The sequence below is a fragment of the Phytophthora sojae genome (genome assembly GCF_000149755.1).
Source record: "Phytophthora sojae unplaced genomic scaffold PHYSOscaffold_1, whole genome shotgun sequence".
In the NCBI taxonomy this organism is placed as follows: Eukaryota; Oomycota; class Peronosporomycetes; order Peronosporales; family Peronosporaceae; genus Phytophthora; species Phytophthora sojae.
In genome coordinates, this window is record NW_009258115.1 from 10,462,408 (window position 1) to 10,489,327 (window position 26,920).

The following is a 26,920-nucleotide window of genomic DNA, read 5'->3' on the forward strand; positions in this document are numbered from 1 at the left end:
GCATCAATAACGTGCTGCATCGTCCAGCACTCCAGCACTCAGCGGAGGCCAAGTGCTTTCGAATGTGGCCAAAGCCATGGTCACACGAATTCTTCGTATGCCCCTTTACGAAAACTTTGAAGCCCACATGCTCGAAAATGGCCATGTCCACAAGGGTCAGCAAGAAATTGATCACGTAGTTGTTCTTGTTCTGGCCCGAGCAGTTGTCGGCGTACACAGTCAGCTTGGTTTTGCCAGACGGCACGAGCTTTGTCTCGATAAAATGGGCCAGCATTGAGTTGATTTGGTCGCTGCCCTTGCCGCTGGTGCTCTCATCGTAGATGTAGTTCGTCTGCACACCGTCGTTCTCGTAGTAGATACCGAAGCAGCTCACTGACAGCAGAGAGTAAAAATACCATTGGGATGGCGTGTTGGCCAGTCAGGTTCTGCGAGTAGTCCATGACAATGACCGCGTGGTCGCTCGAGCAGAAAGTCTTGTCACGCTTGTATTCGAGCCTGTAAGTAATTTAAATTGTTACCAAACTCCATGATAAATATACCAAGTAAATCAAAATGTTGCTTACGTCCCCATACAAAACTTACCGCATGAGCCGAGCCGATTCAGTATGGCGGCCGAGTGCCTCCGTCTTGTCAGCCGTGACTCCTCCGCGCATTCCGGCGTGGTAAATAGCGCATACATCACATACGTTGCTTCGCGGGGATCGGATCCGAATTGTAGGGCAGTGTAGCGTCAGCAGCTTCCGCATCGTGGCTCTTGCGGGTTCACGCACCCTAAGCCCAGACTCCACAAACTTGTGCATTTCCTCCCAAATTGCGTCCCAGGTAAAGTGTGCCGGGAGCAGCGTGTACTTGTCGCTGCTGTAGTATTTCTGGACGCTCCCGTCGATTGCAGCAAGCTCTTCAAGTCGTACCAACCAGTGCTGACTGAGTTGTACAAGCGGCTCGATGGTGTGCAGCAGTACCAGATCTTTTCGATTGACGGCTCCAAGCCGGGTGTTCTGGCGTGCAAGAAGGGCCCAAATTCGGATGCAGAGGAGCAGGACTTACGTCGAAAGATCGATGGCATTTTGACGGCAAAGGGGAAGGTGGCACGAATCATGACAGACCACATTGAAATCCTGCCACCCCCCCCATCTATCAATGCCGAGAAGAAAGAGCAGATGTACAAGTCCATTAGGCCGTACGTCCCGGACGAGTTCCAGAACGACCCGTTGTACGCGAAGCCAAGTGAGGATGAAGGAGCTGCAGCTAAAACGAAGAAGCAAGCTCGCTTACCGCATCGTGCTGCAATGGCAGCGGCCGCAAGAAGAACCAAGAAGGACGTGGAATGGCTGCCCAAAAGAAGAGAGCAGCACCCAGCAAGAAAGCTGTTGCTAACTCCAAGAAGCGCAAGTCTTCAGCGACGCCTGAAGCTGAAGATGAGTAGCCGAGAGCATGTAGTGCATCATTTTGTTACCTATGTCCACTGGTGAATCAAAAAGTTACTTAGTGACTTGATCCAAATTTCGGAAAAATATTTAAAAATATACCCCCGTGATTTGTACTGGATCCGAAAAATGTTATTTTAGCTATGTTAGACTTGTTTTTAGATAAATCTGAGACCACCACTGGATTCCTCACGTCTTTTTACTCTATAAACGCAAATAAAAAAATTGAGATCGCGACTCAAAAATGGAGATAAATTTTTCTCCGGCTTCGTTCTCAGCTTCATGTGGATCAATCTGGCTGTGGAATAGCTCAAACGAAAGCTAAGATAGCCTTCTTTCGAATGGTGTGCCTAAATCGCGATTCGTATTAGGTTTATAAGTAATTTTTTGTTTGCCGTCGTCTCATTGGGACGAAGTCCCCATTATAATGACTTGGTACCGGTATACCTCTCCTTACCGTAGTGTCTGGTGATTGATTGGATGAAATAAGTAGGTTTAGGGCTGCAATATATAGCAGGGGCGGCGCCCTCGACCTCCCCGAATTTTACTCGGGTATAGTGGGCTTTTGGGCCCCTCGGACGAGGGGCCAAGAGACTCCTCACAGACTTTCAGTAAGGGCACCGTCATCGGAGGGCCTTAAAGTAATGGTACATAAGTGCACGGCGCCCCTTCGTCTCGCGGTATCACGGCGGTATGAGCACGTCGGATCACTCTTGGGACTCTGTCGTGGCGATCTTGACCCATGAGAGTGTTGCCTCAGCGAAGGGCTTGTGTTCGGCGGGAACGTCTAGCTGCAAGATTTAGATGCGATGACAAATTGTTGCATTGCTGGCACTGCTTTTTGATGCTGGCAATGTTGATGCCACGCAGGAAGGCGTGCTGGGCGATGTCAGACATGCTGCATCTCCGAAGCTCGATAGCTAGGTTGAGTGCACGGCTATCAGCTGATCACTCTTGGTGCAACGGGGCACATAGCAACCATCCGAAAGCACAACGCTCTGTTGGAGCTTATTTGCTCACAAATGACCAGCATTCGTGCTGACTCGAGCTAGGTTCGCTAAAACTTGCAGCACTCGTGCTGACTCGAGCTAGGTTTGCAAAAACTTGCAGCAAAGCGCAGCCTCGGTCAGGTTGGTTCCCTTGCTACCTGTGCATGCAGTTTTAATTAAGAGCAACACTGCTGGCAGAAGGTGTTTTGATGCATAACTGTGCTACCAATACCGGACTGCGATCAAGTAAGGCAGCTATTCTGTCCTCCAGCAGGTACTGAAAACCATCGCAGTAGTTTCTGTAGCTGGTTCGATGCCCATGACTAGTATAGATAGCTAGAACTGTTTACAACAGTATCTATATGGTGAAGGTGCTATATACATTTGACTGCACAGCAGAAGCTTACAGCAAGGCAGGTCTAAAGCCTAGGCTTACACTTCAAAAATTGACTAGTAGCGCTGATAAGCTTAGGCTGATGCTTTGGGGACGTCGTCAAATGTACAGTTTTACTGTACGTAAGAGGTCGGCCCACCAGCAACTCGACTCGAGCTGCTCAGCGAGTATGGCAATATATCAGGTATCATTTGGTACTGTACCTTCAAACATTCATTCGGAGCACTTTTTAACGTAACGTACCGGAAAAGGATCTGCTCAATTGTGTACCCCTGCTTATAAATGTACCCTGGTTACACATGCATACCCTGAGACTGTCTTGTACGTCCCTCCCTCCTCCACCACCGCCTGCAATCTGCGTCCAAGTCTTGCAGCGCTGCAATGTACTCGCCCGCGCTCTCCGGCGCAGTGAAGCGTCGGAGCAATTCCAACTCCACGCCGGCGGCCGATCGCGCCGCCGAAACGGCCCGGAATGACACATCGGAGCGCCGTCGCCGCCACCGCAGCTGGGTGGACGAGGGCTCGCCCTGCAATGGGGAGGCCATGACGCTGCTGGTCGGCAACGACCCTCGGGCGGATGGTGACGCCTCGACGAGTGCCCTAAGCACCAACCAACTGGCCAAGTTCACCAACGCGCTCATGTACGGAATCATCAACTCGATCCTGACCATCCCGTGCATGTACGGCTACGCGGCCATCATCTTTGGGCACCCGGACTTCGCCAGCTTCATGCCGGCGCTGTCCAAGCTCGTCATGTTCTCGAGCGTCGTGCACCAGGCCATGTTCACGCTGCTGAGCTCGCTGCCCTTCGCCATCGGCCAGGTGCAGGACGCCGGTCTCATCTTCCTCAGCGCCATCGCCACGTCTATTTGCAACTCGCTGGGCGAGGACGTGCCGCTCGAGGCCAAGGTCACGACCACGGTGGTGACCATCGGCTTGGCCACGGCGTCGTTGGGCGTGGTGCTCGTGGTGCTGGGCAAGTTCAAGCTGGCGGGCCTTGTGTCGTACCTGCCCATGCCCGTGGTGGGCGGCTACCTGGCGTTCATCGGCCTCTTCTGCATGTACGCGGGGCTCTCGCTGTGCACGGGACTGGTGATCAACGACTTCTCGTCCATGATGCAGCTCTGGGACCCGCACTACATGCTCCTCTGCGTTCCGGGTATGCTGGGTGGAATTATTCTGCTGCTGGTGTCGCAGCGCTGTGAGAGCTCCTTCGCGCTGCCTGCTACGATCCTGCTGATGCCGCTGCTGTTCTTCGTGGTCTTGGCACTGTTCGGGATCTCGCTGGATGAAGCGCGCGAGTTCGGATGGGTCTCGCCGGCGTCCGACCCCGCTGGCTTCGTTCAGATGTTCGACCTGTTTGACTTCTCGCAGATGCACTGGAATCAGGTGCCGCGACAGATCACGACGTGGCTCGGCATGACGTTCGTTGTGGCTTTCTCGTCGTGTCTGGATGTGGCGGCTATCGAGATGGACATGGGCAGCCAGCTCAACATCAACCACGAGCTCAAGTCCGTCGGATGGTCCAACTTTGTGAGCGGACTGCTGGGCGGATACACCGGGTCATACATTTTCTCGCAGACCATCTTCACCTACCGCTCCAAGACCAACTCGCGTGTCGTGGGCGTCTGCGTCATCATCTCCGAGTTCGCCATCGTGCTGATTCCGCTTTCCGTCATGAGCCTCGTGCCGCGCTTCTTCTTTGCCGCTACGCTGATCTTCATTGCCATCGACCTCATGCTGGAGTGGCTCGTACACGTGTACCACAAGATTCTGCCGCGCGAGTATGTGGTGTTGTGGCTGTCTTTCATCGCGATCAACCTTGTCAGCTTGGAGCTCGGAATGCTGCTTGGAATTTGCTTCAGCATTATCAATTTCCTGTTCGGGTACGCTCAGGTCCGCGTCGTGAACCGGCGATCACGCTCCTCCGCTGCGGTGCGGAAGCTCGCGGCACGCACGTTGCTCGGCCAGAAGCGCGACGTCATCGTGTACTTGGAGCTGTATGGTTATCTGTTCTTCGGCTCGTCGGTGCAGATTCTTGAAGACGTCCAGAAGGCTGTCCACATTCGCAAACCCCGCGCTACTCTCAAGCAGAAATCAAACCGGAAAGTGGAGATTGAGCCCCAATACTACGCTGACGACTCCGGTATTCCGCTCACACCCGTGACAAAGCGAGATGTCCCGATCCAGTGTCTAGATGGCAGCCCTGCGCCTCACCCGGACGGCCTCCCGACCGAATATGTCGTCATGGACTTCAGCCGCGTCTCTGGTATGGACGCAACGGCTGCGCGCAGTGCGTTCATGATCTTGCAGCAGCACTGCAAGCGCCACGAAGTCACCGTCATCTTTGCCGATGTCCTGCCGGAGATTCGGAGCTTGCTGTTGAAGAACGAAATCGCAGAAGAGGACAACTTCTTCCTCCACGCTGAGGCGGCTTTGGAATTCTGCGAGAACCAGTTGCTGGTGAACACGAGCCACGCGCAAGAACTCACCAATTACCACGAATCCATGAGTGTGCTCCTGCACCGCTTCATGGGCGAGCCTGACGACTCGCCGCTCTTCCGTGGTGTCGACCAGTTCTTCCGCAAGTATGAGGTGCCCGCAGGCTACGAGTTCTACCGCGTCGCGTCATACCCGGATCGGTTTTACTTCCTCGCCAGCGGCCGCGTCGCGCTCTTCATGAACGACGACGGCAGCGTGGCCCCCGGGAAGTCCATGACTCTGCTAGAGAATGTGATGCCCGGCGCCATGTTTGGAGAAGTCGACTTCTTCGGCCGCCAATACCGCTACATGGCTGCCACCGCGCTACAGCCGTGCACTGTGTTTGAGATGACTCGGGAGACGTACGAGACCATGGATGAGCTGGCACCTGCTCTCTGGAACCGCCTCCGTGACGTTGTCATGCAGTCCATGGCACTGTCAATCACCAACACCACATCGATCAACACGCTGAACAGCGCGAATGGCAATCTTCCAACCTTTGCTTAGCATTTCAAAATCAATACATACTTAGAGTTTCAGCGAGTTGTCATGGTGTCGCCTTACCCAACGAAGCCACTCTGCATCGACACTAACTGGCAGTGCTTCAAACAATCTATGCTACCCGTTGCTCAGAAGCGGAAGTTGCGCGCAAGGTCACGAAGGGCGTTCTGCTCAGCCCATTGGCACCTTAAAACCACACTCTCAGCGCTAGGGTCGAACACGACAAGCTAGACAAGGAACACAAAAAGCAGTTAGCCATGGCGCGCACAACCTTTCTCAATAACCCGATACTTACCATGGGAGCCGTAGCGACGTAGAATAACCCCGCGCGTTCTTCGTGACACAAAGAATTGCCAAACAAGTCGAGAAATTGCTCTTGCTCGAGTGTGTGGTGGACCGGTTCTTGCGAATGAAGCGCTGCAGACGTGTAGAATGTAAAATCGTGCGTCATGCTGAACAGCGTCATAAACGCAAGGCGGCGCACTCCGTCACATGCCACTTCCAGGTCGTGCTTGTTTGTGTTTTCACGGGCCATGCGGCCGACTTGCCGAAGCTTCGTCCTAAACATTCCAACGACCGAGTCCAGTATGCGCTGCGCGTCGACGGTGGCGATTCGGCATTCGCTTCGGTATCGCGTGTTGAGCATTCCCGTCCGTTCAGCTTCGGCCTTCTTCACGCGTTCTAGCTGTGCCTTGCATGCCATTAGCTCCTTCACGATTGAATCTGTGCGTCCCACGTCAGGACCTCGATCCTGCAGTCGCAGTTGCGCCCGTGCAGCTGCCAACTGGTTCTGTGCTTCGGTAACCTCGCGCTTGGTCTTCTCTTGTGCCGCTGTAACCTCGTTCTTGGCGCGCACGCGTACCTCGTCATTTTCGATTAGCATACGCTGCAAGCGCTTCCGTAACGCATTGTTCTTCTCCTCCAACGCAGCCTTTTCATCACGCTCCTTCTTGAGGTCAGCCATCAGCGCAGTCACATTCACAGGCTGCCCATTGTCATCCAGCATCGTCACCGCCCGCTGTGCACTAACAAATAAAACAAAAAGCACGCACACGAGGACAGTCAGCCAAATGTAATCCTCCACCACCCTACAGCCAACTAAGATACTCACGGTCTTGCTCGTTTCCTTGGCTGTGGCTGTTGTCCACCGTTCATCGGCGCGCTAGTTGTAATGGGGATAGAATGAGGCGGAACTCCCGTCTGAGGCACCGAGGTCGTCGGCGGGTTGCCGGCAATGATCCTTCCTGGCTGGCCACGCGGACTCGCCCCATTCTGAGGCCAATAGCCTGGCGATGACGGTACTGATCCACCACTACTAGTAACCGGCACTGGCTTCATCGAAGCCGCACCCCAAGGATTAACCTGTGCAGCCTGGGACGTCATCGCAGCTCCAGATGAAGTCGTAGAGGCTGAAACAGCAGCAGAATTTCCTCCTCCGAGGGGAGACCGCGCATTCATTTGACCTCCAGGCTGGTGTCCATTTTGTTGCTGAGTTGGCGCGCCATACCGTTCGATCTCAAACATCAGCTCCCCCGGTGGCGTGGCCTTGAGGTGCTGAATTACGGTCAGGAACTCCTGCCCCGTGAGGTCCACGCCGTCCACAGACAGCAGCCTGTCCCCCACCTGAAGGCTCGAGTCGCCGCCCTGCAGCGTGGACACCTGCAGCCGCTTGTACCGGTCGTGACGCACGCCGAAGCCCAGCTTGTCGCCGTACTTAACCACGCGCACCTTCATGCGGCGCACGCCGTCGCCGCGCGGCGCCTCCACGCGGAACTTCTTGAGTTGCGGCTGCATCGGCGAGCCTTCACCCCTCGCTAAAGTTGCTTGAGGCTGGGTCGTGTTCCTGCTGCTGCTGTAGCCGGCGGGCGACGCTGTGCCGGCCACGACCGTCGACTGGCGAGACGGCGCCTTGGTGTGCGAGAAGACGACGGTGTCGCTGCTGAGCGTCGCTGCGGCTGGACGCTCCGGGCGGTTGGAGAGCGCTGGGGGGCCGGAAGACGCGGCGGGGGGCCCGGACGCGCCGGCGCGGGGCAGGATGTGCGCCATCTTGTCGGCCGATCTTGCAGAAAGTGAGACTATAGTTTTGGCGCCATATTTTTAAATGTGTGTGGTGCACATCATCCTCAGATCTGAGTATGTATTCCACATTGGGGGCGCAAGAAAGGAATAAAGGCAGCCATGAGCGTGAACGTTTGGACGGCGGCGAGCGACGGCGACTTGGAGAGCGTCAAGGCGTTCCTGGCCAGCGGCGGCGAGGCTAATGCTAAGGACGAGTACGGCTACACGCCGCTGTAAGTGCTAGATATTGGGTTGAATTGCAGGGGGAATGGGTGGTTGCTGACGAGTTGACGCTACGCTGACAGACAAGCGGCGGTGAGCTACAACCACATGGAGCTCGTCGTGTTCCTGCTGGCGAGCGGCGCGGACGCCAAACTCGGTGGGTGGACATTTATTTCGTAGTGATGGTGGGTTCTTATAGCTGACGTGGTGCTGTGCTGACTTGCAGGGGACAACGAGATGGACACGCCGCTGCACCGCTGCGAGACGGTCGATTGCGCCAAGCTGCTGCTGGAGCACGGCGCCGACCTGAACGCGCGCAATGCCGAGGGCCAGACGGTGAGTTGGTGACGGAGTTTTGGAGTTCAGGGGCGTAGGTGGACTAATTGGTGCCGAGTGCTTTATGAACAGCCGTACGACGTTGCTATTGAAGACGAGCACGAGGAGCTCAAGACGCTGTACGAGAACCTGGGCGCTGAGAAGTCGAGCAGTATCCCTGAAGAGCAGCAAGAGGGCTTTCCCAACGGCGTTGACCTCGAAGGATAGACTGCTGCATGCATGTAGTGACTCCATTGTATTTTGAACACGGGCATAGACCTCTTTTGTCAAGCAATTGCTAACATAGAGCTCGTGATATTTGATTGATCCAACTCAGCAGAGGAAGGCAATGGCGTTGGGGACAGCAACATGGCTTCACCATGGACACCCTAAGCAACTATCCGCTTGTGCAAGATAAAATTTGTGCAAAGCTACTAAAACGTCACTGCCGCTTAGTGGTACATGCATTGCTTCCTATCACTACATTTGTTTGTTTGTGTTCACTCAGCAAGAGGTTGTCAACACTACCCGCTGTCAAACGGTTCAGGCTCATTATATCATTTTAGTATCATCGTGAACAACTTGCAATTGGAGGGACCGACAGGTATTCATGCACGTGCAAAGACATTTTCTTCCTTCTGCACTCAAAGGCAGATTCTCAATTGATAGAACACGTTGCATCCCTCCAGCAGTCGACGAATTCTGTCCAATCATTTTGAACCATGCTATTGGCTCAGCCCAGCATGGCTACATTGGTGTCGAACACACCACCCTTGAGCGCGTCGACCACCGAGCAAGCACGGCGCACCATGGACAGCACTTCATCCTGGCTCAGCTTCGACTCGCACAAGTCCATCAGCGCTCCAACATACTTCAGACTGTAGCTCGTGAACCCACCAGCGAACGAGCAGGACGTCTGGAAGACGCGAGTGGCCTCTTCGTGGCATCCGAAGCGCTGGGGCTCTTCAACTTGAAGCAAGGCCGAACCAGTCTGCTGCTCATACAGGGCTCGAATCGTCTCAAACACCTCGTCCGCACTTTCACGAGCTTGAATAGTTGCGGTGAGCTCCTGGGCAATGCCCCGCCGATCTTTACCCGGTGCAGCTCGCAGATAACGGTAGAACGCGACGAGGAGGTCCACGTCGCGAGTATCCACCGCACTTTCAATCGCAGATGTGCCAGCAGCTTCGGACAGTGACTCGGTCTCGTCACTGCTAGACTCGTCGTCGTTTGCGTTCTTGTCGTACGTAGACTGGTAGTTCCCCACGATCTCGTGGCTGAGCTTGGAGAGCCCGAACGACTTGACGTGGCTCTTGGTGGTCGCGTTCTTCACTCGGTGGAACTGCGTCGTGAGAGATTCTCCTGAGAGGTCCGTGAGGTCGCTGTCTTCCATCCAGTTGACCGAGTAGAGATCCCCAAGACACGAGCCGATGCGCTCGCCGTTCACTTCATCCAATGGAGGGCAGTACGCAGCCCACGAGGACTCGTAGCCGTTCGCAGCCGTCGTGACGTAAGCGTTGATGCTCTTCAGGAAACTGTCGGAGAACATGGAGCCCGACTCGCAGGCTTCCATGTAGAACACGAGCTCCTTGTACATTTTCTTGTCGTGCATGGTCTTCATCGCCTTCTTCAGCCTTGACGCCGAGAGCGGCTTCATGTGCGGGAAGTAGACGTTGCCACGGGACCCGTGGTCCACGAAGTTGACAAAGACTCGGTCCTCTGCCGTGCTATTGAGCACCTTCTTGTTAAATGCACCTGAGCTGTTGCCCGTGAGGACATTGAGGAAAGTCTCGGGCGTCACTTCCACGCCGCGGTAGTCGATGTTGCAGCCCTTGTACACGTCGACGGGCTGCGAGCCGTTCTTGGTGGTGGGCTTGTTGAAGATCTGCCCCGGGTACGGGTTGCGCTCGTGCCAGGCCACGTCGTCGAACATCATGAGCACCACGTTCTCGGCCGGGATGCCGTGGCGCCGCACGACGTGGTAGGCGTGGCAGGCGTCCGCCTGGTGCCGGTAGTTGCTGTATCCGTTGGAGCCGGCCACGATGACCGCCCAGTGCTCAGCGAGCACTACGGAGGGCGTCAGGAGAGCGCTGAGCAGCGCCGCGACCAGAGGAAACCGAGGCGCCATCGTTCAGGGGGATCGGAGGGTGGCGAATGGGTTGCGCCCCTCTGACAGAAGTGAGGGATTGTTCTCCGCTTCAACGAAAATGTACCCATGTATCGGGATAGAGAGGGGAGCCTGAATGAATTCCGAGTTGCTAACATTGCGCGTAGGGAATTGGCAAGCGAAGATATAAGTCCAAAAGAGTTCTGTTGCGATGTCTATGGAGATCTAACCCAAGTTCCAGTAGACCACACTTTCAGCCCTTCAGCTCAGCTGAGTTTCATTGGAGTTGAGATTTAGTAGTACACAGCGTGCGGCGAAGCCATTTACTGGAACGCACCAGCGTGTGCATACGGTACACGCACTGCGGTGAGCGTTGGCAACGCTAAAACAATTGAAGGAGGGCTATTAAACGGGCTGCGTTGGACTGAGCGGTAGGTGTTTCCATTGCAAGTGGGGGCTTCTCCGGGAGATCTACATGCACACGTACGCAGCAATTCGACAACTCGAAGCGAAATGGCGCAGCAACGAACTGTTACATCTTACAATCGCTTGCACGTTCGTGCTCGGTGCGACGCGCGGAATTCGCCCGCACTCGTTGCCCAAACTGAAGCCTGGGCATGTAGTTAGTTGTCAGAATTGACGACAGCTTGGCAATACTGAAAACGAAGCAGTCTCTGCACCGATGAAAACGGAAGTTAACAAAGGAGAAACTTAACGTTTGCCAAGACTACGGCCTTCGACAGCTTGGTAACTTCTCTCGTGGCGAAAAGCTGAAGCCACACGCTGAGATCGGGCCGCATGCTGAGATACCGTTACGAACCGACACCGATCCGAATTACGGCCAATCACAAGGCCGGAAAGCGTCCAAAAGAGTCGGTTACAACGCGTCTGACTATCTGAAAGGATCCGCGCATCAAAAGCCTTCGGTACTGCATGACCTGTTAGAACTAGTCCAAAGATTCCCGAAAATGGCTCTAATCTACCTCTGCAAACGAATGAACTGCAGCACAAGATGTTTTGATACTGTCACTATGGTCGTCACGGTGGAAAAAAGCGCCTGGCTTTGCGCTTTGCGTCACGACGGGACCCGGTTGCAGGTCTAAATTTAGACTTGGCCCCCATACTGAAGCCAGTTTCCGGAATTTCGACACGCAAAGGAGCTGGCCAACGAAGGACGAAGGTCATCACCTTCCTGCGCCTAGGCCGCCATCAGCCCATTGCCCGGCCACCGAGCGAGCGAGCGAGTGAGCGAGCGCGCCGGCCAGCGCCGGACCAGTCCGAGCCTACATATCCCTCCCTATCTAGCGCACGTAAGTCCCGACCGTCTCCCCAGGCGTGTATATAACCCCCCACCTCGTACTCTGGCGATGCGGAGACGCAGGCCGCAGCTGCTGCTGGCGGCGCTGGCGGCGCTGCTGGCGGACAGGATACAGGCCCAGAGCGCGTCCGCGTCCTCCACAGGCTCCGTGACGGCGTCAGACACCACCGAGGCCGACGACTGCTCGGCCTGCTGCGTGTCGGCCACGTCGTCGGCGTCGCTTCTGGCCAGCGGAGACCCGGACCTCTCGCTGCTTTGCTGCCAGGAGCAGCAGCCCAGGAACCTCTTCGGGACGGCGCACGGCGAGTGCAGCGGCCTGCCGTGCTGCGAGTACAGCGGCCGCAAGGCGCAGAACCACCAGGCCTGGTACCCGTGCGTAGCCTTCCCCACGTGCCAGAACGACTCGAACAAGCAGGCCTTCTGCAACGGACAGGACCTGTGGTACTACACGGAGGGCTACGACTGGTCGTGCACGGACGAATGCTGCTACGGACTCGTGCTGGACTCGAACGTGTGGAGAGGATACGAGAACAACTACCCGGGACAGACCAACGGCACGTTCGGAGTCACCATCACGCCAACGGACTTCATCGACGTCTTCTACCCGGACGGCATGGACGGAGAGACGTACACGGTACACCAGATCATGCTGACCAACCCGCCAGGATACAACTTTACGGAGAACTGCTCGTGCTACTTGGAGCGCGTGGCCAACTCGACGGCCAACGCGCAGCGCGAGAGCACGACGTGCGAGGTGTCGACTTTCCTCGGAGGCAACAGGACCTACTTGACGGTGGACATCACGGAGAACTACCAGTCGAACGAGACGTTCGTGTTTCTTTTCGATGGCGTCGTGACGCCGTCCGGTATGAACGACAGTGCCAGTATCACGTCCAACGTGACGTACACGACCACTTCCAACCTCTCGCCCGTGTATTTCATCTTCAACGACTCGGAAAACACGGCCTTTGACACGTACGTGCGCATCACGGACCTGACCAGCGCGACACTGTCCAGCGGATCGTTCCTGCCGGAGAACATTTACCCGGGTAACTCGGGCAACGCCAGCCTCACGTTCTACACGGACGCCAACATCCCCAAGGGGAGCTCCATCAAGATGACGTTCGGCTCCAAGTGGGGGTTCTCTGCTGACGCAGTGTGGTCGTGGGAGGTCTACCCGCTCGTGACCTCGAGTGAGGACGATTTTTACGGCTTTGCGTTAGCCACTACTACTGAGACAGAAGGCGACGGCGCGAACAACTTTACGTCGGCGACCTTCTCGTCTTCGGATAACTCGTGGACGCTCGTTGTGGAAGAACCGATCTCGATTGGCTGGGTCAGCCTTGGTGTCGACACTGTGAAGAACCCGTCGGTGGCGTACTCTGGACTGGACGCCACTTCGATCAAGATCCGCGACCCGGACGATCTACTGATCATTGAGGGCTCGTTTTCGGCCATTTCCGTGTATTTGACGTCTGGTGCAACAGCGAGTCCGTACAACTACGTGACTATGGTCGTGCTTGTAGGATCGCTGGCGTTCTGTAGTGTGGCAATCCGGAAGAACGGTCTGTCGTTCTCGCTGGGCTCCATTTGGACGGATATCACCGCTATTTGCACCGTGTTGGCGCTGTGCACGGCCATCGTGAACAACTTCATCTGGTTCTTCACGCGTGGCAGCACCTACTTCTACATCATGCACGCGTATCTGTGCTTCACATTCACGATGCTCACAGCTGTGTGTTTCCACTGGGGAACAGTGCTGAGTTTGCGCCTCCGAAAGCTTCCCAAGCGCACCGCTGTCGTCGCATTCGTCGTGCTGAACATGTTCTTCTACGCGTTCCAGATCGGCTACCTGCTCAACTACCAGACCCTGATCGCACGTGTGTATGACTCCGAGAACGATGTCACGACTCTGGCGTATCAGCAGTGCAATGAGGACGCCGATACGTCCGCTACCGTCTTCTCGGAGATCCAGGGCTACCTGTGGGCGTGCTACGCTCAAGACGACGACAACTTCTTCCTCGTGTCGACGTCCGTCACGTACGGTATCTTCTTGGTGCTCACGTTCGTTGTCATGGCTTTGGGCGTGATGGTTATGCGACGTGGTAAACTGCTGCTCGGCAACGCCTCGGGCCCCCATCAGGTTGTCTTGGTGAAGGCTTTGCGGCTCTACTACGCGCTCATCGGTATCGTCACGCTGGTCTACCTCCTCTCTTGGGTCGTGCAGATCATTTCGCGCACCACTCGAGGCATCGCGTACCCGTGGTTCTACATCTTCACCGTGTGGCTTCCGTGCTCCATTCCCCCGTGTTGTTTGATCTTCTTGCAGTGGAATGCCACGGCCCAGTCGCTGCGTGACGCCAATCGCGAGATGTCGAGCGACTGCAGTCCTCTATCAGAGTCGGGCTATGGCGAGATCCGCACGCCCAGCTTCACGTTCAGTACGTCGGACCGCTGGACTGAGGGTTCTTTGGAGAAGATTGAGGAGATCATGGCCGAAGGCGCAGCTACCGCGGACGCTGTGTCCAGTAGACGCTCGCTGATGAACTCAACGATTTCGCCGACAGACGATTACGTCGGCCTCTCCATGGCTCTCGAGATGAACGAGGACTTTGCTCACGGCTGCTTTATCGTGATTCAGCGACTGGAAGTGCAGGAGGGGCGAGACAGCACGTCGTCATCGTGGCGGCAGATTAGCAACACGGATACAGTGATGGCTGGCGTGAAGGACCTAGCGCCGGTTGCCTTGCCTCACCAGCAGCGTTATCTGTACACGTTCCTGTCAGTGCCTCGGATCCCCGTCAGCACTTCAGCCGAGAAGATTCGTATGGTGGTGTATGCGCTGAACTCGGCGCCTGCATCGGTAAACCATGAGGACCACTCGGAGATGACTGCAGCGGAGGTATTGGCAGCGATGGAACGCACGCAAAGCAGTCGCGATTTCGAAGACGACGACGGTGATTACAGTCAGCACACCTTGGACTCGTCACTGGTGGAGATGGAGGCGTTCGGCGGATACCAAAGCTCACGGGTTATTGACGAGCTCTTCGAGATGGAATCCCCAGGGTCCACTGAGGACTTCACAGCTACAGGAGAGAGCCGATCCGAGTCCAACTCTGGATCATCCATCGTGCCTCACACATTCAGAGTGGTTGCCGAGTTCACTGTGTCGACGGGCACTCTCGTGGCCGCAGGCGCGCGCACGGAACAAACGGTGCTCACTGCCACGGAGGACTCGTTCAAGCACTTTGGCCCCAACGCGGCCCCGCCAAAGTTGCTGGTGAACACGGTTATCCCCAAGGCAGCAGGTGCCAAGTACGGCTTCAACGGTGTGGAGGGTGGCCTCCACGCAGCCACCCCGGCAATCAGCAAGCAGTATCACATCCGTGAGCAGGGTTTGCTGGTGGTTGAAGACCTTACCGAAAGCCGCTTCAGCAACTGGATCCCGCGACAGATTCTGGAGGTTATCATCCGGCATCGCACGAAGGAGCTCCTGATTGCCGAGAACGACCTTGCTCGCTTGGAAGCGTACGACCGCCAGCGGCAAAAGGGATCGGACCGAGGCATCTACGAGAACTTGATCCAGCAGATCCAGGACGACGGCGACCTGAACCGGTGTCGCGAGTGGATGCTTCAACGCTGCAACGAGCGCAAGGAGTACGTAGAGCTGCTGCGCCAACTGCGACGCGTGTATGTGCTTCGAGACAAGCGCAAAATGTTCTTCAAGGCCAGTACGGAGAAGAAGAACTCGCAGCTACGATTCCTCCCGATCAACCTGCACTTGCAAGAGATGTGGGTGGGCAACGCGGACGCCGTGGCCCAGACGAGTGTCGGAAGCAGTGGCACCACGGATATCAACGCTAGTGCTGCGGTGTACGACATCGTGACCGTGGGCGCCATGGCAGCTCACATCTACAAGTTCAAGAACGGCGGCATCTTCGGACTGGAGGAGCAGCACGCCAAGCTCAAGCCGCGTGTGCGTGAGCCGCAGGGTTCGGCTGCCGCCCACCACCAAGTGCCGCTCTGGACAGAGGACGAGCAGAAGGCCGATGATGTCGAGTGGGTTCTGGGCAAGCGTATGGACGTGTGCTTCCCTCAAGCTGTGGCTGCGCTGGTGACGGCCTTCACGCGCAAGGTGGACTTGGCGTTGCAGCACGCGCGCCCGGAGCAGGGCAAGGCGATGCTGGAGCAGCTTAGCAAGTTGGGCTTCCTGTTCGACGTGGAGAGCTTAGTGTCTACACACGGTAACGAGGCTGGTATGCTGGAGGATATGGCTGGTGCTGTGAATGAGCTCCGCAATGTTCGCTTCGTGCTGGTGGACGAGCAGGAGGAGATTGGCGAGACGGACGAAGAAGGTTGCGGCAGTAAGTCGCCCCGTTCGGTGTCCTACCGCGTAGAGGAAGAGACCAAGCTCATCCCGTCGTCGTCGGACCGCTCGGACGCTAGTGTTAGCAGTCGCGGTGCTGCGAGCAGTGATGGAGACGAGAGGGGCATGGAGCTGAAGGTGAAGCAGCGGCAGTCCATGCACTTGGAGTCGCTGGAGTCTGCGGCGTCGTCCAACTCGACAAACTCCACCAACTCGACCAACTCGACAGGTATCGGCGGTGTGATCGACGTGGACGTGTTCACGAGCATTGACGATGCGCTCTCGGAAACGAGCTCCGCCAACGCGGGCGATTCCGAGAGCTCCGATGGCCTCTCGTCCTCCAGAGAAGACCTCATGGCGTCGCACTCGTCGTCCTTCAGCGGTGTCGGCCAGCGGTTGCTGAGTACGTTCATCAAAGCGCGTAACCATCGACTGCTGGGCGGACCGGGCGGCAACTGGGACAACGTGCAGTCGCTGGCTCCTGCGTCTGTGGACAAGCTGTTCTCGTACACGAACCTGGTGATCCGCGTGAAGCTGCGTTCCGGCAAGGTGAAGCTGACACGAGCTCTTCGTCACGGTGGACCCATCAAGGTATGTCCGGTGCTCTTTACGCAAGGTATCAACGAGAAGCAGACGCTGGCCAACAACACCGGTTCGTCCGTGACGCGACTGCAGGACGTGATCAACGCCAACAGCCTCAAGACGCTGCGCAGCTACTGCGACCGGTACTGCAACTACACGTCCATGCGGCAGATGCAGGCGCTGCAGAAGCAGGAGCGACGGCGGGACAACTCGACGGATTCCGAGTCGAGTGCGCCTCGACCGAGCGCGGTCCTTCCTCCGACAGGTCCGTCGCGCGACGAAGTGTATCGCATCTTGGGCGAGCTGGACAAGCTCATCGGCACGGCAGGACGACAGGCTCGAAAGAAGCGCCCGGAGATCCTGCAACTGAGCTCCGACCTGTGCCGCAGCATCTCCGGCGGACGTGTGACGGTGTGCAAGTCCGCCAAGGATCGCACGGGCATGTCCGTCACGCTGGAGCAGGGCCGTATTCTGGTGCAGCACCACGGTCTCCGCGAGCAGAAGAAGGCGGGGATCGTGTCCGTCATGCGCTCCGAGGGTGTGCGTATCGAGAACGCGCTCAAGAACACGGGACGGAGAGTGTTCGCGTTCAACGCGCTGCAGCGGTCGCTGCTGCCCGAGGAGTACCGGTGTCCGCCGCAGACAAGTGGCCGCAACGTGTCGTAGAGACCCTCTCTCTCAAGATCAAGAGAGGACCCAATTTTGCAGAAGCGTACAGCATCGAAGACACGGCAGCAGTGGAATGTCCTGGTTGGCTGGAAGGCGTTGTGGTCGAAGAGAGGGATTATAAGCGCACAGCACCTAGCTATCGGGTACCGGTAGTGTGTTTAGACCAGGGGGTGGAGCTGTTCACCGAAGTTTTGACAAGTCTTGGTGTGTCGGTGGGCGTCTTCAGTTCCGCTCTCTACTGCAGTTACGTGTACTAATTGAAAAGAAGCCAATGAGTAAATGCTAACTTACATCAACCTCTTACTGCCTTGGCTCTCGTGGCTGACTGACTCCACTGCGAGTTAGCTAGTGGCCGAGACTGTGCACGAACGACGAGGTCTCGACTGCCTGCTTGATGGGCAGCAGCCACGTCCAGTCGGCGCTCGTCGTGGGCAGCAGCCCCATGTTGGAACACTTGTACACGCCCATGGCCGCGCCCACGAGACTGCCCGCCATGTACACGGCCTTGGGTTGCGTCAGGTCGATCACGCCGTCGTTCACCGGCGCGAATGCTACAATAGATATACAGTAAAAGGTAACAACAGCCTGTCAGAATGGAGACACGCAAAAAGACAGCTCTTGGGGGGCGACGCACCGTTGTTCATGTTGAAGAGGGACTTGGCCGTGTTCATGATGATCATGCCCGTGATCATGATGCTGAAGATATTGATGGAGTTGCCGCTCATCCACATCATGAAGGCCGTCTGCAGGAGGCTCTTGAACGGGGCCATGCCGATCTCCATGGCGCGCTGTAGCAACAACATTTTGTGAGAGACCATCACTCGGACATGTGCATCGTAGCATGTAGCAGCAGCTCCGCACCTTCTTCTTGAGCTCCGACGTGTTGGTGGCCGCCGCCTTGGCCACAGCTCCGTTGGCGTCCTGTGGAGTGGGGGGGGGGGGGGCAAGAGGTTAGTTAGATAGATAGAGAGGGGCAGGGGAGGGGAATTAGGAGGGCGCTACCTTGTCGGCGGAGACGCCCTTGCAGAAGCCCACGGGCTCTAACCGGTGCGGCAGGTCGCTCTCGCGCCCCTCGTTCAGCTGCACGTGCCACTTGCGCTGCTCCATCGTGCGTCCAAGGTCCGAATTATGACGCAGAGGGGAGCGTTGGGTCTTGAGTTGCGTGATGCAATCATTTAGAGACGCATGACGTCCCGCAACATAAACCCAGCGGATTGTCCTCCAGGATCGACCACCCCAGGAGCTCCTGCATGCAGCAGGATGGCAGCAGCGCGACGAATCTGGGCAGGCTGCTGGCACTTGCGCACAGGTGTGTATCGGCGGCGCCTATCGACCGAGGAGAAGTGCTCCGAAGAGAGCCCTCGGCAGAGAGCGGTGGGCCATAGCAGCAAGATGATGCATGCCAACGCATTGCAATCTGCCTGGCCAGATCGTGCCCAGCATCAGTCGACCGGGGCAAGGTGTTCTCCGTTTGACAGGCAGAGCCCTGGCAGAGTTGAAGCAGATGTCGGTCGGTCTGCGCTGACGGATTCTGCGAGCCAAAAAATCCATCACTTGGCGGATTATGAGGCCTGAGCTGCGTATGTCATCACTTCATGCATGCAAGCTTCCTGGCGAGATCTTTCCTACAACGCGTGACCATTGCTTTGCGGATACGGCCACGCCCTGGGTTGCCCGGGCAAAAAGTGAACCCACACAAGCGGACGGTCTCAGCAGCAGCATCCGTTGACACGGAGGTGGCGGAACAACGATGGGAATCCGAGATTCCTCCACCTCCATCGATGGTTGCAGGCTGTTGAACGGCTTGGGCTTGCGTCTTCTCGAGTGCTGGTTGCACTCTGTTAGGTGCGCTGCGCTGGCGTGGCGCTGTCCCTCTGCGACGGCGCTGGCGTCGAGGCTCGCAACCGCGCGACGACGCTCGGCTCGATCTGCGAACGAACGGCGAAAGACGCGGCGAGGTGAGGGGAGCGCCGGCAAATGAACCTACGGACACGGGCGCTCGCGGCGCTCCTCCATCGCAGCCGCTGCCTCGCCTTGGGCAATCTACATACTACAGCATTGCATAGGTGCATTGTCCACCTAAGTGGCGCCCCTCCGACATCTGCTGGCCAGGCTGGCACGTTCTCGTGGGCGGCTCACGTCGAGCGCTCGCTCGGAAGTTCCATACAAACTCTGAGACAGAGGCAATTGTGGGTAAACGATACACAAGTCCACACACAGTTCGCTGTCAAGCCGCCTCACTCTGCAATCCGCCGAGAAGTGGCCAAGCCCAAGCCAAGTCGTCCGTGTCAGACCCTAGCGCCGCCTCGAGACCCTACACCCTAATACTCTACTCCTGGAGCCCAGTATGGTGCTCAAGCAGAGGAAACCTACCTCCTCTTCTACCGCTTCTGCCTCGTCGTCGTCGTCCTCCTCCTCGTCGTTGATGGCGGGCTTCGTGCGCGTGGAGGAGGACGGCGAGAAGCAGCGCAAGCGCTCGCTGTCGGCGTCGTCGCCGTGCTCCGTGGCCACGCCCGAGGGCCGAGCCAGCGCCAAGAGCAAGGTCTTCTCCCGCTGGCTCTACGGCGTTCTACGCGGCGACACGCTGCTGCTCTACTGGCGCCGCACCGACTACAAGCGCAAGACGCCGCCGCTGGACCAGCTGCAGCTGCAGATGCAGGCTGCCGCGCCCAACGAGAGCGTCTTCGGCTTCGACCACGAGTGCCTCTACGTGCGCGCCAAGGAGTCAGGGAGGGTAATCGCCCTACGCATCCACCAGCGCAAGGAGATCGTGCGCTGGGTCACGGCGCTCTACTACCAGAGCCTCGGCAGCGGCGACAAGGTAGAACGGCATCAGACACACACAACAACAGCAGCACCAGCAGCAGATCCATCAAAGCGCCCACTACTCAACAGGTATAACAGCAGGCACGACGTTCTACCCGCCGAGCCCACCGAGACGCGCAAGAAGAGCGTGTCGTTCCAGGATGAGCCGCAGGTGCGCGTGCTGCCCCACGAGGCCTACGACCCGGCCGACCTGTTCTACTCGGAGGACGACTACGAGCAGTTCCTCATGGACAGACCCTCGCACCTGTCCAGCCTCATGAGCGCTATTTATTCCAAGACGGCGGCCAAGCTGCGCGTGACCAAGAAGCGGTAGAACGAGGCCCGACCTGGTCAGATGACTGCTGAGATGACAGGTCTACATACTACTGCTGCTGTAAACATGTGAGGTCGGACGAGGTACCCTGTAGTGCTGTCAAAGATGCAGTGTGAAGGTAGGATCTCAGCTTGTTGTGTTGTGCTGCTACGTTGGATTGGATTGAGCTGGCATTCTCTGCGCTGAAGGTCGACTAACGTGTAAATCAGCCGCGAGAATCATTCATTATCTAGCTTTCGACTTGCGATTCGGCCAACTTCAAGGACGTGTTTGTTTATTCAATTGGGCGCGGCATACTAACACGAGAACATCAACCTTTTAGTCAAAGTGGTGGGTGTTGAAGAAAAGAAAACGATGTTCGCACCAAGCGCTTCCTTCGCGGGACTCACACAGCCGCGCTCGAAGACGATGAAGATGAAGATTAAGAAAGAAACTGGAAGGATCTGGTCGAGAAGCTTTCCAAGCAGACGAAGAAGTTGGGGAAGTACAACCAGTGAATTTTCAGCGGGAAAGACCCCGCGTGGGTCGCTAAATACCACCCCAGGACTGCCGAGGGTTACAGGATCTTGGACAAGGTGAGATAAAATGGTCATGATGCGGCTTCGACAAGTACTCGGGATCATAATGGATTCAAGGCTCCGATACATATCTCGCCGACCTTCACTACTACACATTTGTGCGTCCAAGTTCGTAGTACGCAATTGGGTTGCCGCAATTCTGGCTTTGTAAATGAAGTTGATAAGACTAAAATTGTGCTGAGTTTCATCGGGTTTGGTTGTATGTAGGTTGGTACAAACTTGGACGCACAAAAGTATAGTGACCCGATCTTCTTTTGTGTACGTTGCAACAGATTATCGCAGCATTCTTGCTCGGTGCAAATTTTTTTCAGTAGTACAGTACACTGTACTACTTGATCACAATGCACTGTATATCCTGATACCTTCAGAGAGTAATTATTGTCCAAGCTGCACAACATTTCAAGAAATTGTACAAAGCACCACATTACCGCTTTGTAAAAACACAACAAAGTTGAGTAGTTCTACTGTGGAGCACTACCTTCCGTTAGACCTGTTAGTGCAGTGCACGAAAGTCCCTACAAATGCACTAAAGTACTTTAGTGCACTTTTGGACAACTGATGCTGGACATTAGCGCGTGCACTATCGTACTTTAGTGCATTTGTGGGGACTTTCGTGCACTGCACTAAACAGGTCTACCTTCCGTGATTAATTCCGCCATTTTTTGTAACTCTTAAGATAAGAAAATATACAAACATATGGTGGATCAGTACAATACCAGGATTTCAAGTAGCAACGGTTGTCACCAAATTCGCTGAGTTTCACAGGCAATGAGGCGTGTTAGATCCCCAACAACGTTACATTAATTTTTGCGAATGTCAAGTGTGGGCGACTTGTACATTTCAATAGTTAGTCTCACCTCGCCATCGGTACCGATGTGCATTGCTGATACACCCGCTGGAGCATTAATGTTAACCATCCTTGCAATGTACCACAACAAACACCTCACTACTAATACTTAAAGCCAGTATATCTACTGGCCGCAGTGAAACTCGAGTATGAAAACTCAGTAACAGGATCTTGTAGTAGAGGCTCTACTACAAAATCCTGTTACTGAGCCTACTGTAAAGCACTTAAATTATGTGCTATTGGCAGCTTTTACCTCATCTACTTCGATGTAATACAGTAGACTGCAATAGTAAATTCTCGAGTATTTTCAGGATAGGGCCACTGACCTGCCGCCCCTAGAAATTCTAAGGAGTTTAGTTGCTGCTCTTGCCTCAAAACACACCTCAACGATAACAGGATAACAAGTCATACGATCTATGAATTTCAGATCTCTACTACTCTGTGTCTCCTGATTGTCCTTAAAATCACAAAGAGCACCGCTCACGGATGGAGGCAAGTTAGTACACTACCCACCTAGTTGTACTTTCCTCCTCGCACCATCCTGTTTACGTAGAAAACCCTGTAACCCTCGGCAGACCTGGGTGGTATTTAGCGACCCACGCGGGGTCTTTCCCCACTGGTTGTACTTCCCCAACTTCTTCGTCTGCTTGGAAAGCTTCTCGACCAGCTCCTTCCAGCTTCTTTCTTCATCGTCTTCGTGCGCGGCTGTGGAGTTCCGCGAAGGAAGCACTGGGTGTGAACGTCGTTCTCCGCAACACCCACCGCGCGGTCACCTTGCAACGTGTTGACCTCCACCGCACTGTTCTGATCGACGCTCGACAGGGCCTCCGAACCGACCAGGAAAGTGGACGCGGCGAACAAAACAATTTGAGAGAAGCGCATAGTTCGGTGCCTTCCGGGTAGCTTCTTCTAGTCCTGGGTGGTGCTGGCTGTGAGCAAATTATGAACTGAAGGAGCACAAGTGGCTTGGTTGAAGAGCACTCAAACGATGAGACGACGGTGTTCATGGAGAAATTCTGAGTGCTGCCTTCGCATCAATTAATACGACGAACCGCCATGCCCATCCCATGAGTCGAATGCCTGACTCACAGTTCGATCAATGAAACCCATCCATGCATTTGGTGCGTCCTTAAAAACTACCGCAGAACAGTAGTTTTTCTGGAACTGCAGATGCTCCAGCGTTCCATGAGGCATACACAGCACTCTGTTTTGTAAGTACGTGTACGCTACGGGGTTAGAGGCAACCCGTCTATCAGCTGAGACGACCCACCACTCAAAGAGTAAAAAAGAGTGCCAGGATTGTTAAGACAAAAGCCTTTAGGCCTTCGCCATAGTATTATATTTTGTAGAGGGGTATGACGCGAGATTTGGTCGAGGGAACTTTGAGAATTGACCTGTGATGTATGGCTGGTGGTGCCTACCTCGAAAGTGTCACTACAGGTTTCAACAACGCTCCAGTATTCTATAACGTACTAACCTTGTACTGTAGTTGGAATTCACGGAGATCCAGGTCTTATGTAGACCCGTTCAGACTTAATCTGCGAAGTACATCGTACACATCTGCTACGGTATGCGGAGCCGCCTTTGCTCGTTCGAGTGAACGACAACACCATTTGCGAGTCAACACCCAGAACTCGAGCCTTGTACACTAAGTCCTTGAATATATTTCCCTCATGGCCCTTCCAAGTAAGAGAAAAGCATGAACAGGGCCAGTGTTTGCGAACAGAGCTCCAGAGTCATCGTCTGCCGACCGGGAGCTGCATGATGATCAGACTCTTCGCTTCTTTGAGGAATTTTCCAACGAAGGAACAGTAAGAACTTATCGGTCGTTGGATTTCAACTTCCTACAGCAGAACAGTGTCTGTTCGTTCTCGTTGGGTAGAGCTATTCTACGGAGCCCTGCGACGTTGGCCCACTTTAGACGTTCTTAGACGTACTTGCCCCCTCGAACCACCCTGCTCTCCCAGAATGTCGAGTACCCCTTAGCAGTTGTCCAGCTCTCAAGAAATACGCGCTAAGATAAATCATTTTTCAGGAGTGACGTTATCGTAGTGACTGACAAGGAGCCGGCATAGACGACTACTTTCGGGCGGCTTGGCTGAGATCAATGCTTGGCCTAACTATTTCGTAGCAAGTTATAGACATGCTTATAGGGATAGGAAGCAACGTTAGTGCTACTATAGCAGACCAAATCCGTGGTACGAACTATGACCCCTCTTGACATGGTACATTGTCTTGAAACCGGTACTACTGGTTTATATGCGTGGGCAGATCGCACCGGTAGGATACTCATCACACTGGTATGAATCAGTATATGCTTTGAGCTGGGTACGTATGAACGCAATGAAGTAAAGACTAAAGGTAAGCGTTTATATTTTCTACAAGCTCCATACAGATCTCAACCAAGGTTCGCATTTTTAGTTTTGTGAAGCATTGCCGGTAATCAGTTTAAACTGGTAAATTTCCGCTGCGGCTGCTGGCGCAGGAGATGACCGTAGCTAATAAGAAAACATATAATGAAAAAAAGAATAAAAAGTTTTTTTAAACCAAAATTCTCCTACCCCAGCCTTCGCGGAGCCCTAGTTTGGCAGCTACTTATAGTACACTTAGGAAAATAAACAATCAAACGTTTAAAAAATACTTCAAGTATTAGAAAGAAAACTTTTAAAATGCTGCCACACACAGTTTGCCCGTTTACTAAAATGCCACGGTGGTTACGATCGAAATTATCAGAAGCTGAACCGACAGATTCTACAGTTCTTGGAGTTGACTCCATGTAGTTGGAACTCACAAACATCAACTTTGATCGCTCAAATATGCGGCTCCACCAGAATTTCCGTACGATGAGTGTCACGATCCTGATCAAAGGCTCCTCAGAGGGACAGGAGTTGAGTCACGATAGTGCGTCAAAGGGTTGTCATCAAATGCAGTAAACGTCTCGAATTCGATAGCCATTGTGACAGCTCTATGGCTGGTACCAGTAGCACATGATTAACATGGCGGTTTTGTCTTCGCTGTGCGTACGCGTAGGGTGTAATGCTGATCTACAAAATTAGTAGGATTATCGCATGTAGACATGATGTAGTACTCTAGTAAATAGTTATTTTCACTTCAAGAAAAATAGTTACGCTGCTCTGGATCCAAAATGAGTTAGATGGTTCGCTTACTACTCCAAGAAATTGTTCGCACAGTACATGTACTGAGGACTACAGTAGTGAATCACGCTAATAAATGGTCCTCTCGGCCGATTCGACTCGATCTTTGCCGTCGAGGGCAGTATCATCGCTTTCAGTACCTAAACTACTAACCTCAACTCTAAATGCACGTACTATTTTACGAAGTAATACTTTGAACGGAGAAAAAAAACTTCCAACCACTCGTCTTCTTTTTACTAACGTTAGGCATACTTTCCTCCTGGGACCATTCTGTTGTCATGGAATCTGAAGTAGCCCATAGAATACTGGGGGTAGTGTTGAGCAACCCAGTCGGGTTCTTTCCCGCTGAGAATCCACTTGTTATACAGCACCAGCTTCTTTACCTTCGCAACGACCTCTTTCCATCCTCGTTCTTCACCCTCGTCATTCTCGGCAGCTTGGGCCACTCGAAGGAGGCGCTTGGGGAGACCATCGTCGTCAGTAACATCCACCCCGTGACGTGTTGATCTTCACCGCGCTACTCTGCTCGATGCTTGACAGAGCCTCGGAGCTAGCCAGGAAAGTGGACGCAGCCAGCAAAACAATGCGGTAGACGCGCATATCGAGTCGCCCGCTGCGTTTCTTCTTGGAGTTCTGGGTGTTGGAGAGGAAGTCACAAACTGAAGGAGTGCTAATAGCGGCTTGTGCCGAGCACTTTTATACATGCACAAGCGACGATACGCGGATCATACCCATCGCTGTCCACGACGTCGTACAGTGCACTGTACCTGATCAGAATCTATTACTGAGATAGGAAGCGACGAAGTGCTGATAGCCCAGCCCAAATGTCCCCGTCCACTTGGGACCGGTGATGAACCGGTAACATGTCTCGATCAATTTACAGTAAGTGATGTCAATTGACCGAGTGTTCTCGACTTCCCATGAATGATGGAGGCTGATCCAGTTCATTTGCAAATTCGGCGAGCCAAGATTCGTTGTATAAATTTTGCTCTAAAATTGTCTGTACGTCATGCGCATAGTGGTGTTACATTGTCGGGCAGATTCTGCGGCTGCGCAGGCGCAGGAGATGCCCTTGGAGCGTGCGGATTGCGTAAATATACCGGTAAGTGTAAGCGCTTACACAACAGCATGGTTTGATATTTTGGCGCAGGTCTTACTAACATGACTAGCGAGATCGCATCAGGGGTCGGCCAGCGATCACCTACGAGTCTAGACCCGCTCTACACTCCAATGTACCATCGGCGTTAGTGGAACGCTAGAAGATGTCGTTCACGTAGAAGTAACCTGAACTGATCAGTGAGCCCAAATAGTGCGAATTCGAGCGGCGGTTTTTATCAATGGCGGTGAATAGGTGTTTTGTACAAGCGCAGCGGTGGAAGTGGGATGTTTCCGACTTGGAGAAACTATGGCAGAAGTGGTTTCGAATCCAAGAACAGCGAGAGCGCGGCGCTCGTACGAGAGAAGAAGGCCCGCGGACCAATATTTTACGACCATGTCCAACTCGCCTACGCCGGCGTCGCGCCCTGGCGCGCAGAGAGGCTACGTCGTCCGCCTCGAGTGTCCCCACGAACTCGATGACGGCGCCTGGGACGGACCCATCTACGTGCGGCTGCAGGAGCCGCGCTATCTCCAACCAGGGGACAGCAGTGTCTTCCTCCTCGACGACTCCTCTCGCCGGCCTGGCTGGCTTTGCCAGTTGATCTTCTACCCGCGCGAGTTCGACACCTCGCCCCCGCGTCCCGCGAACCTGAACGACCTGGCATCCACGGCAG

At 54.8% G+C, this 26,920-nt stretch overlaps 11 protein-coding genes across 11 annotated transcripts; 6 read left to right on the forward strand and 5 right to left on the reverse strand.

Annotated features, from left to right (window-relative positions):
* Positions 1-55: 55 nt before the first annotated feature.
* On the reverse strand, positions 56-415 carry PHYSODRAFT_422571 (hypothetical protein; the record flags this gene model as incomplete). The annotated part of the gene is made up of 1 exon (XM_009518729.1): positions 56-415. A coding segment is annotated over one exon (360 nt), but the record flags the coding sequence as incomplete, so codon positions are not given.
* A 163-nt stretch (positions 416-578) lies between these two features.
* PHYSODRAFT_472261 (hypothetical protein) lies at positions 579-860 on the reverse strand (the record flags this gene model as incomplete). Its single annotated transcript, XM_009518730.1, has 1 exon — positions 579-860. A coding segment is annotated over one exon (282 nt), but the record flags the coding sequence as incomplete, so codon positions are not given.
* A 39-nt stretch (positions 861-899) lies between these two features.
* On the forward strand, positions 900-1,472 carry PHYSODRAFT_468151 (hypothetical protein; the record flags this gene model as incomplete). The annotated part of the gene is made up of 1 exon (XM_009518731.1): positions 900-1,472. A coding segment is annotated over one exon (573 nt), but the record flags the coding sequence as incomplete, so codon positions are not given.
* A 1,719-nt stretch (positions 1,473-3,191) lies between these two features.
* On the forward strand, positions 3,192-5,798 carry PHYSODRAFT_471623 (hypothetical protein; the record flags this gene model as incomplete). The annotated part of the gene is made up of 1 exon (XM_009518732.1): positions 3,192-5,798. One exon carries the CDS (start codon positions 3,192-3,194, stop codon positions 5,796-5,798), a length of 2,607 nt encoding a protein of 868 aa, XP_009517027.1.
* A 122-nt stretch (positions 5,799-5,920) lies between these two features.
* Positions 5,921-7,130, reverse strand: PHYSODRAFT_472124 (hypothetical protein; the record flags this gene model as incomplete). The annotated part of the gene is made up of 4 exons (XM_009518733.1): positions 5,921-6,019; positions 6,088-6,483; positions 6,529-6,817; positions 6,904-7,130. 4 exons carry the CDS (start codon positions 7,128-7,130, stop codon positions 5,921-5,923), a joined length of 1,011 nt encoding a protein of 336 aa, XP_009517028.1.
* Positions 7,131-7,970: 840 nt separating this feature from the next.
* PHYSODRAFT_323228 (hypothetical protein) lies at positions 7,971-8,615 on the forward strand (the record flags this gene model as incomplete). The annotated part of the gene is made up of 4 exons (XM_009518734.1): positions 7,971-8,083; positions 8,156-8,229; positions 8,299-8,408; positions 8,481-8,615. 4 exons carry the CDS (start codon positions 7,971-7,973, stop codon positions 8,613-8,615), a joined length of 432 nt encoding a protein of 143 aa, XP_009517029.1.
* Positions 8,616-8,999: 384 nt separating this feature from the next.
* PHYSODRAFT_537874 (hypothetical protein) lies at positions 9,000-10,526 on the reverse strand. The gene has a single exon (XM_009518735.1). It carries the CDS (start codon positions 10,513-10,515, stop codon positions 9,121-9,123), a length of 1,395 nt encoding a protein of 464 aa, XP_009517030.1. The 5' UTR covers positions 10,516-10,526; the 3' UTR covers positions 9,000-9,120.
* A 1,335-nt stretch (positions 10,527-11,861) lies between these two features.
* PHYSODRAFT_469239 (hypothetical protein) lies at positions 11,862-17,426 on the forward strand (the record flags this gene model as incomplete). Its single annotated transcript, XM_009518736.1, has 2 exons — positions 11,862-16,513; positions 16,559-17,426. The coding sequence occupies 2 exons, from the start codon at positions 11,862-11,864 to the stop codon at positions 17,424-17,426; spliced, it is 5,520 nt and encodes a 1,839-aa protein (XP_009517031.1).
* Positions 17,427-17,643: 217 nt separating this feature from the next.
* On the reverse strand, positions 17,644-19,445 carry PHYSODRAFT_344097 (hypothetical protein; the record flags this gene model as incomplete). Its single annotated transcript, XM_009518737.1, has 7 exons — positions 17,644-17,980; positions 18,064-18,217; positions 18,291-18,350; positions 18,432-18,581; positions 18,662-18,755; positions 19,135-19,326; positions 19,417-19,445. 7 exons carry the CDS (start codon positions 19,443-19,445, stop codon positions 17,775-17,777), a joined length of 885 nt encoding a protein of 294 aa, XP_009517032.1. The 3' UTR covers positions 17,644-17,774.
* Positions 19,446-19,683: 238 nt separating this feature from the next.
* On the forward strand, positions 19,684-20,568 carry PHYSODRAFT_552906 (hypothetical protein; the record flags this gene model as incomplete). The annotated part of the gene is made up of 2 exons (XM_009518738.1): positions 19,684-20,250; positions 20,308-20,568. Exons 1-2 carry the CDS (start codon positions 19,777-19,779, stop codon positions 20,566-20,568), a joined length of 735 nt encoding a protein of 244 aa, XP_009517033.1. The 5' UTR covers positions 19,684-19,776.
* Positions 20,569-26,640: 6,072 nt separating this feature from the next.
* On the forward strand, positions 26,641-26,884 carry PHYSODRAFT_323233 (hypothetical protein; the record flags this gene model as incomplete). Its single annotated transcript, XM_009518739.1, has 1 exon — positions 26,641-26,884. A coding segment is annotated over one exon (244 nt), but the record flags the coding sequence as incomplete, so codon positions are not given.
* Between the last annotated feature and the right edge of the window lie 36 nt (positions 26,885-26,920).

Excerpts from the sequence above, each read along its gene's own strand:
- PHYSODRAFT_537874 (XM_009518735.1), bottom strand. The coding sequence starts at position 10,515 with ATGGCGCCTCGGTTTCCTCTGGTCGCGGCGCTGCTCAGCGCTCTCCTG.